Source organism: Cariama cristata, unplaced genomic scaffold, assembly GCF_000690535.1.
Source record: "Cariama cristata isolate BGI_N322 unplaced genomic scaffold, ASM69053v1 scaffold12950, whole genome shotgun sequence".
Taxonomy (NCBI): domain Eukaryota; kingdom Metazoa; phylum Chordata; class Aves; order Cariamiformes; family Cariamidae; genus Cariama; species Cariama cristata.
The window spans coordinates 18731-28556 of NW_009594143.1; the positions used below are offsets into that span (position 1 = coordinate 18731).

The 9826-nt window shown below is 46.4% G+C and overlaps 1 protein-coding gene across 1 annotated transcript in view; it reads left to right on the forward strand.

The window, feature by feature from the left end:
* LOC104159065 (transcription factor HIVEP3-like) overlaps positions 1-8562 on the forward strand; it is a 20998-nt gene extending 12436 nt beyond the window's left edge. Inside the window, exons 3-5 of the mRNA XM_009696879.1 lie at positions 3870-4503; positions 4891-4930; positions 7963-8562. Coding sequence (XP_009695181.1) covers positions 3870-4503; positions 4891-4930; positions 7963-8562 — 1274 coding nt within the window. The remainder of the gene's footprint in view (positions 1-3869; positions 4504-4890; positions 4931-7962) is intronic.
* The last annotated feature ends 1264 nt before the right edge of the window (positions 8563-9826 follow it).

The window sequence follows — 9826 nt, forward strand, 5'->3', positions numbered from 1 at the left end:
CTAAAATGTTGGTGACATGACTCTGAAAAGAACAACTGTTATTTTAAACCTTTCCATTATAGTCAATTAGAACTAATGAATCATATTGTCACTTTCGAAAACCTGCAAATCAGAAATCCTATTTATGTTACATGTAATTGCAGGCTTCTGAGGACAGAACTGCAAGAGCTCACCTCACCAGTCTGGGGGAATGCTTTCATTCATGATTTCCTTCAGTCATTCATCCCCAGGCTCATATAGGGTTAATAGTAGTGCGCTCAGCAGCATGATGTGCAAGCGATGTGAAAGCCAGTCCAGGCTGTAAACTGATGGGACCACTCTGTGAAAACGGAGGTCTGGCAGGTGATGAGGCTGAGCTGGTCTCAGCCCTTGGCCTTCTGGAAAGAGTAGATTTAAACAAAAGCCCAAGAAATGTCTGTCTTGCACCCTCAGATCAGCTGGGAGAGCATCCAATGGAAAGGATGGGACCATCAGCTGGGGGATTCTTTTTTTTGGCCATCATTAATTCGTTGGTCCCTGACTGCTTGTGGCTGAACACATGGTGGTTGGACACCTGCTGAGCCCAGCGAGGAAGGGCCCTACCTGGACCACAGAGGACAGGAACCCATTAGCTTTCGGAAGGGACTCCTCTCCCGGTGTTGCTGTTGGCTGTGTGACTGCTCGCTGGAATGTGTTGCTCTGTCTGGACTTTATTGCATTATGCAAGCAATCGGTGTAATTTTAGAATTACAAAAAATATACAGTCCCCATTTCCTCCTATTGATGAAGACCATTTGTGTTTGTGTAAAGGGGACGGTCTGCCAGGAAGGAATGCAGAAAGGTGACAACGGGAAGGCGTAGCATCAGAGGACGTTTCCTTTCTTTCCTTCCAGCTCTTTTTTCATCTGGTTAAAGCTAACACTGGACTTCTGCTGAAATTTCAAATATTCTGCCTCATGAGTAAGGAGGCCCATTGCTCAAAAATGCCAAGTAAATACTAAATAAAGCAGCCAAGAAGACGGTCAGAAAATTGTATTTTGTACTGTAATGGTTGGGGCTATTTGGATGGATGAGAAAATAATGTAAAAATGGCAGGAAGGTGCATGAGAAATCAGAGATCACAGCTGTATCATGCATCCCCTGTTCTCAGAGTAGTGGATTGCAAAGAGCCTTCCCCCGTGCAACTGCAAAGTGTCTTCTCCCTTTGTTGCAAAGAGGCTCAGAACAGAGCCTAGGAAGGACTATTTTAATTAAAAATAAAAAAAAATAAATTACTATTTCCATGTGACACAAACCCGTGCAGGAAGATTGCCTTGCTTTCCTTTGGGGGCAGGCAGAGAGAGAGCAGCAGTTCCTAAAACTCCCTGGATTATTTTAAACTAGAGTTATATTTCACTTGGTTGTTTTTATTTCTATTTAAGGGGCAGGAGAAAGTAAGGGGTGTTACTATAAAAGGAGATTGGAGTATAATTCTTCTGCATTGGTTTTGCTTGGTGTGATTGCACCACTTTGGTAGAATAACCTCAGAATAACACACATGTAATGAAATGCAACCCCCAGACAAAGCTGTCGACAGGGCACATTTTCACTAGCTCCCTCTCTCATCCCTTCCTCCCTCCATCTCTCCCTCCCTTTTTGTCTTCTCCTGACTTGCCCTTTCTCTGCCCATTAGCTCAGCAAAATGCCTTCCAGTTGCAAGAAGCCAGGGCTCAGGTCTGAGCTCTCATTCTGCCTGCAAGAAGTGTGTTAGGAGGCCAAACCAAATTCCCTTTGGGCTGTCCCAGGACTCACTGAAATGTTTCTCTCGGTGGCAAATGCAAACAACTCCCTGGTGCAGAGTTGGCTTCACGTTTCCCTCACTCCATACTTCTGACCTTGCTCTCTGTCCTGGCCAGTCCCTGTCCATTCTGTGACTGGGGCCAAAAAAAGCGATCACACAGGACAAGGCTCTCAGAGCCATGCAGTGGAGGCTGAGGCTCTAGCTGCCTCTCCATCCCGAAGCCCATAGATGTCAAACCCTGAAACCAGAGACAGGAACTAGCTCATAGCTCTGGTAGTGAAATGCATTCCTTTTCCAAGCAAGAAATACGCACAGTTCACCCTACAACTGGGAGAACTGGTTGTTTGGAATAATATTTGTTCTGAACTCATTTCCTTTGGGAGTTTGCAAACAATCCATCGCTGCATCCTGGATCCAGCAAACACCGTCATTATACAAGCATTTCACAATGCAAGTCAGCCTCTTGGTGGAGAGCTGCTGACTTTGACTCGATGCTGTATGACAAAGTTCGCTTTTTGGAATAGTTAACAGATACTTTTGAAATGGGGTTGGGGAGCAAATGAGATGCATTTCAGGCTCACCCTTGGATGGGTAACCAACCATGGCAAAATACATGTCTTATTTCACTGGTAATGCCAAATACTTCATGAGCATTTACTAATAAGGCCCCGTTAGTCAAAGTAAACAAAATTAGACTTCTTATCCATAGATCACAGTGACTTCTCACTGTGTGGCCATGTCCCTTCTGAAAACCACCCTGCCTGCTGCAGGCAGGTGTGGTCCAGCCTCAGCATTAGCTCCGTTTAATTTCCCCTCCGGCTCATCCTGCTGACAGACGGCAGCTCTAAATGGAAAACGGTTTCAGTGTTCATCAGAGGAGTAACAGTGTCCTAAGCTGAACTGAGAGGGAAAAGAGGCCAGCAGTGCTGCAATTAGTTACCTGGCTTCACGCAGGTGTCAAAGCAGCATCCAGGCGCTCTCCTTCCAAAGCTGGGGACCAAGCGTATCCCAGCAGCTCTGCACCCATCGTCTTGGTGCTTGGCACAAACAGAGTTTGAGAAACTGGTTATTTTGTTAGCCCCTCCAAGGCTTTGAGGACTTGCAGGAAAACTTCCTGACAGTGCAGTTTTGTTGAGCTGCAGTGACATCCAGTGGCTGTTCCCGATGGACCTCTTCAGGCTGAGCTTGCGTTTCTGCCAGCATCCCTTCACATCTGGCATGGAAAAATGCAGATTTTTCTCAATGCAGAGCAGAGCAGCAGGTGAGGAGGCAGCGATCTGCTTGGGATCTTGGTACTGATCTCATAAAGCTTCTGCTGTCCTTTAAAGCAGAAGAGAGATGCTGTATTTTTACCTGCAGATGTATTTCAAATCCTTAGGAATTTGCTTTTTGTATACTCCTCACTGTTTGCAAGCTCTTATCAACAAAGAATCCCTGTGCAAAGCCTTCCACAGACAGACAACAGAAACCTCGGCCACAAAGAAGTGTCTACAACATAGCTAGAATTTATCAAAATAAGGGAAAATCCACAGAGGTTCTTTCAACCCTATTGTTTGCTTTTTAATAAAAGTCCTGTCTTGCTAATGTTTAACTGTCTCGTAATCTAGGCAGGAAAAGGCCCAACATGTGGAGGATGGGAACAGTCATCCCAGCAGCTTTCCTGTACTTTGGCAGCTGTAGGTATTTCGTAGGCACCATTGCAACAATAAAAAGTCATAAAAAGCCCACGAAAGGACGATAGTGCTGCTGTTCTCAGCGATTAAGAGCCTTTTTTGCATTTCCAGAGAAAAGCAGGCAGGGTGTGTGAAGGTGTACAGCAGAAGCAGGGACCGATGGCTGCATGTGTTGACAGAGCAATGGTTGGAACCAAAATTAGGGTACAGCAGGAGGTCCCGATGGTGGGATTCACTGGGATCTACTGGGATCATCAGGAGTGGAGCTGGCACAGAGGGCAAGACTGCAGGTTTCAAAGCATGAGATGATCAGATCTAGGAAATAGCCGAGTCCTCTCTCCTCTTGCCCCCTTGGACCTTTTGAGCGGATTTAGCATAAAAATAATCCTTGTATGTGTGCTTTACACTCTCTGTTTTGTGTTTGCCCATCCCTTCAGGAACCAGTGAAGACCTATTCCAGGACTCTGAGGGGCGGGAGGGATCTGAGCCAATTGAGGAACACCAGTTTTCGGACCTAGAGGAATCTGACGATGACGATGACAATGAAGATGAGGAAGATGAGGAGGAAGAGGAGAGCCAAGATGAGCCATCTTTAAAGCTGCCGGAAGGCAAACATACCACCCTCCCGATGCACTCTTCAGGTGGCTCTCCATCTTCTCAAGAGGAAGGCACTGAAATAGCATTGTCCTTAGCCCAAGAAACTGTTTCCAGCAGCCAAAAAGTAGGTGAAGGCCAGCAAGCCTCCTCTTCAGGGCTGGAAAAAAAGTGGTCAGCAGACAGCAGTGACATTGCTGTGTGCCACAGCTTCTTGAGTCTCCACAGACCAGCTTTGACCTCCACCGAACAATTGGCTTCTGCTGAAAGAGAGTCTGTCACAAGGCCACAGATGTCCTTAGTTATGGACCTGTCAACCTCAAAAGACACCTCCCCAAGAAAAAGGTGGTCTCCGAGCCAGGACTCTGGCAGAGGTGGTGGCAGCAGCAGACCAATGCTAGCAAGAAAGCACCTATTAACCAAAAATGAAACTTCACCGAAACGGTTTTCACCAACTGGAGAACTGTCTTCTCTAAGGTGCCTGTCTCCAGGGAGGGGGTTATCTCCTTGCCAGCGTGTCTCTCCCAGGAGGGAGGCATCTCCACTGAGATGTGTGTCACCAAGACTTGAGCTGTCACCCAGCAGGCATCTTTCCCCCAGAAGAGAGCTGTCCCCAAGAACATACCTTCCACCAGAAAGAGAAGTCTCCCCTGTGAGGCACTCGTCGCCGAGTAGAGAGATGTCATCAGTCAGATATTTATCACTGAAGAAAGTCTTGTCTCCAGGCTGTTCAGAATCGTCTAGGTATCCATCCCCTGGGAAAGAGGACTTGCCTGGTACTAGCAAAACAGCAGCAGATGACAAAGTTCAAAGCTCATATCAAGCCCAGCATGGGATATTATCTTCGATGCCTCTACCTCACAGGTTCTTTGGCAAAAACATACAGCTCTACGAGTCCAAGCTGGTAAGTTTAAGCCCCTCTTGTCTTCTAGTACCTGCAGTACGTTTTCTGATATGTTTTTTAATGAAATTTGCAATGCAGAAGTGCACAGTGACTCTGCCTGTGACCGCTGTCACAGGTAACCCAGAGAAAAGTGACAGCGGACAGCAATGGGTTTCGCACCCATTTTGATCCTGCCCATCTTTTCCCTGGGAGTTTCATACCCATTTCTAAGATTTTACCAGCTGGGGTGAAGCTGTGACCATTTTGCACCGGTCAGTGACCTGAACTGGATCTGAACTAACCATTGCACTCTATTGCTGACTCCTGGGCTACGTACATATGCAGACAACTCTGTTTTAGATTCACTGCTGTGAAATGTTTGTTTGGACGCCTCTGCTTTCATCTCGCTTCTCTCTTCAGCAGAGAGAGGTGTTTCCCACTGGGTCCAGAAAATTATTTAATCTCTCTGCAGGACATATCAAATCCTATGGGTAAAGGAAAATTGCATGTTCATCCCACTGCTACAGGCAAATTAGGTGTCGAGTTTGGTGGAAGGTTTCCCATTTCTACTGAAGTGCTTGGCTCTCCTGTAATTTATGCTGATGAACGTGAGATTCAGGTGCTGGAGTTGCCCTGCTGTAAAACTGGTGTGAGGAGAGACTCGAGCCCTTCGGGCCTGCACTGGGAAAAGAGAGGCCTTTATACAACCGCTGGAGAACCTGCCATGGCAGATGCTGACCCAGGTCTTCTCCAGAAAAGCTACGCTGCCCAGCATGTGTTTCTTCCATGTCTATGATAACGTACATCTTTTGGTGCTTCCTTCCTTCTGCTTTCCAGTATGAGTGTTTGTCTTACCTTCTCAAGACTATCCTGTATTTTAGGTCCAAACTTTTGCTTACTTTAATGCTATTTCCCTTTCCAGTTAAGTAACTTCTTGTGGTGAATCTCAGGGCTGTGGAAACCCTGGTCCTTCAACTCTAAAGCGTCTTTGTCAGGAAAACTGCCCACTGCCACTACTTGTAATAAATGCCCTAAGCTCCCTGGTCTACAGTAGGAGACAATCTCGTATACCCCTGCTCATTTGCCCATTCACACCTTTTAACTTGTGCTCTCAGACACAGACCTTTTTGCTCCATTCTCCTGCTCCTTTTATACACTCAAAGTCACCACTGTTGCTTTGCTCATGTACCTCCAAAGCAACAGCAAAGACCTGAATGACAAACTTTCCATTTGTCAGCGAGATGGACAGCTGGACTTTCATTGCAAAATTACATTCCTGGTAAAGCTACAAGAGACAGAAAGATCAGAGGTGGATTTATCAGATCCCAAACAGAGCTCTATACTCAAAACTGGTGACCTATGCATTGCTTAGAAACTTGGAGACAATCTTAGCTTAGCTTCGGTGTAAGGCTTTCTGCCAAGTCTGCGCATCAGGCCTGACCACAACCATCTCTCTTCCCACTGGCTTTTGCAGTAGGTAGTCTGTCCTTCTGGTGGCTGTTGCACCCTTGAGATGATTTGTTTGGGGGGTTTCCCAGCATCCCAGCATAGTGATGCTGCCAAGACTTCGTGTGGATAAGTGAGATTTAGCAAGTGTTTGGGCTTGCGTATGCTGTCTTCAGTGGCTCTTGCTTTCTCTCTCTTCTGTTCTCTTTTGCTGCTTTCCTCTGTGGCCTCTTCATACAGAACCAGCTCGCAGGGTCAGGCAATTCTCCATAATCTACAGAGAAATGTGCCCTCCAGTGGATCCTCAAATTTTATAGCTAACTCCATCTTAATGGAAAGTTGATTTCAGTTTCTGTTGCTTCCTCTTCTTGGGAGTCCTTTTTAGGGGTTTAGTTATAACTTCATCACTAATTAATCCATTTCTGTTTAGCCACATGTCTCCCCATGATGTACATTAGGAAACTATGTGAAGCACCGAGAGAGAAAGAGGAAAAGGTAAAATGGTAGGGTCTTAACCCTTGATTTCTACAGACAACACTGTGAGGGTAGTGGTGGGGACTACGCTGATGAGTGTGTCAAACGAGAGTTAATGCTATCTCTCACTCGCTCCAAAACATCCTTGCAATCAGCAACTGTAAGGACGTAATCAATCCTGCTTTAAGAAAGTACAGTAAAAATAAATAACATTATTCTGGGGTCTCGGAAACCCCATGTACTGAAAGAGATCCAAAGCAGCGTGAGTGGCAGGAAACATGGGCGTCCTCTGCCAGGGTTTCAGAGGCAACTCTGATAATAGGACAAGGGCTAATGTTTTTAAACTACAAGAGGGTAGATTCAGACTATATATAAGGGAGAAATTTTTTAGGATGAGGGTGGTGAAACACTGGCACAGGTTGCCCAGAGAGGTCGTAGATGCCCCATCCCCGGAAACATTCAAGGTCAGGTTGGATGGGGCTCTGAGCCACCTGGTCTTGTTGAAGATGTCCCTGCTCATTGCAGGGGGGTTGGAGTAGGTGACCTTTAAAGGTGCCTTCCAACCCAAACTATTCTATGATTTTTATAATGGTCCAAGCCTGAACCAAAGCCCTGGATCTGTGCCCCAACAGATTGTGGGCATAGTTGTACCCGGAAGACAAACGCTGTGGGTTGTGTTGCTCCTTACCTTAAAGTTCTGGGGGTCCAAATCTGCCTTGGTTGATCGATTTCCCTCAAATTAGAATAAAATATTAACAAAACCAATCCTTATAGTGAACATTAATGATACTAATGCTGTAACTTGTTCATTGCACTGATTCAGCTGTTTCTTTTCCCTTTCCGGTGCAGAAGATAGAACCACGAAGCCCAACATGCTCACCTGGCATCACGCAGCCTGTTTGCTCCAGACCCTTGCAGGCACCTCATGAAATACACCTCCACGCTCCCAGCCGAGGGGAGGAGAATGTCTTCAGCCATCTCCCGTTGCATTCACAGCAGCTCACAAGGACCCCGTATCCTATGATTCCCATTGGGGGCATCCAGATGGTCCAGGCGAGGCCAAGCACCCATCCCAGCTTGGTGCCCAGTTCAGTTGTGTCCCTACAAGCAGGATACTTTGCCTCTGGTGGCAGTGGCTTCGCAGAGTTCAGCCGAGCTCCCAGGAACCGCAGGTCCCGCAGGAGCCGTCATCCGCATCCGTCTCCCCGGTTGCAAAGGTTTCTAAATACACACTGTCCCCGGAGCTTATGAGCAGTGGTTACTTAGAAGAGAAAATGAGGACTAGTGAGCTTCAGCAAAAGACAGACCAGGAGGAATACAGGGTAAAAATATTTGCTGAGTTTAGCCACACGGAGCAGGCAGGCTGCTCGGCATCCCCAGCCAGCCCCAGCACAACCGACGAGCACCCTCCAAAGCCTTCAACAAGCGGGGAAGAACCCTTGAAAAAAACGGGCAAGAAGCAATCTGGCAGCTCGAGCACTTCTTTTGAATCATCTTGCACTTTCATCTCAGATCTCCCCTCCCAGCCGTTGGACCGAAGCAGCAGCACTGGCTGCCTCTCAGAGCCCTCATCGAGCCATTCGCACGCCCAGCCGTTCTCCATCCGGAGGAGAAACCTCTCCGGAGAGCCCAGTTGCCAAGGGGGAACCTCCAGGAAGAGCAGTCCACAGCTAGAGCATGCAGATTTAGGTCAAACTCAAAAAAAGGTGGATGAAAACACGGGAAGTACTTAAGCCTCCACCATCTGTTCCGCCTTTAGGCTTCCTATGTAAAATCAACAGACATTTTCAACACTATTTCCTTTAGTATAATCATTGCTATAAGAAGCACTCTAGTGAATGACCAAACCCATGGAAGATTCCTGGTTTTCTTTGTCCCAGTCTGGTATTATCTCCACATGTATGCAGTTACTTGTGCCTTTTTCTATACCTTTTGTTGCTTGAAATGTACAAAACTGTTTGAGGCTGTGAATATTTTTTTAGAGTTTTTTGGAAAGGGGTTTGTTAGACCTTGTCTTTTTTGCCATTTAGGTGTGCGTAATTATGGGCCTGAGAGATGCAGAAAGGAAAGGGTTAAGCATTTTAAGAGGAAGAAGATGCACTGAAAACAAAAACAAAACAGAAAAACTTTTTTATATTGATTAAATGATTAAAAAAAAAAAAACCAAACCCTTGCTCCTGTGTACAGAAGTTTATGATTCGTATTTATTACATGCTTTATTTAATTCTCGCAAAGTGCTTGTTTTTTTTTTTCTCGCATCCCTCTGATTGCCTATGGTTGTGCTTTAAAGAGTTGAGACTGCTTTACATTTGAAAAACATGTTTACCCTGAACTTGTAAATGAAACTAGCACTTCCTTGAGTAGGGGGAGGTTTGTTCGCAGCGAGAGAAATTGTCACTCAAAAAAGAAAATGAATCTTGAGCAGCCTTCCCTCCTGCAGAACCCATCAAAGCACTTTTCTAAAAAGGGACAAAAAAAGGTTCTTCTTCAAAGATTTAACTGCAAGAGCATAGGAATGTACCGAATGTAGACCCAGTGCCAGGAATGGTGTCTCTCGCTGGACGAGCCGGCCTCCTGCTTGCTTTAATCCTTCCATCCCGCGACCGCTCCCCGTGCGCAACGGCCGCTCCGCGGTGCCCCCTGCATCGCCCCGGCAAAGTCATGCCTGTGCCTGAGAGCCCCTCTTTTCTGGGGTTTGGAAGCCCTCTGTAAACACCCTCCCTTGGTTTAAAAGTCAAAGTCAACTCAGCCTTGCAACCATTTTTCCTCCGTCATTTTTTAGTTGCGGACAAGCTCCCTCCATCCCATCCCCACTCGGTCCTGGCTGGTTTGGCTTTGTTGAGCTCTAGGGATGCAGGAGTAGTTTGTGCTCTGCTCGTTTGCACGCCTGCGGCTCTGTAACTCACAAGTGACTCTGTGTCTTATTTTAATTTTATTTATTTATTTAAGCGGAACATTGCAAACGTAGTTCTTATTGTGCAGATGGGCCCTTTTTTG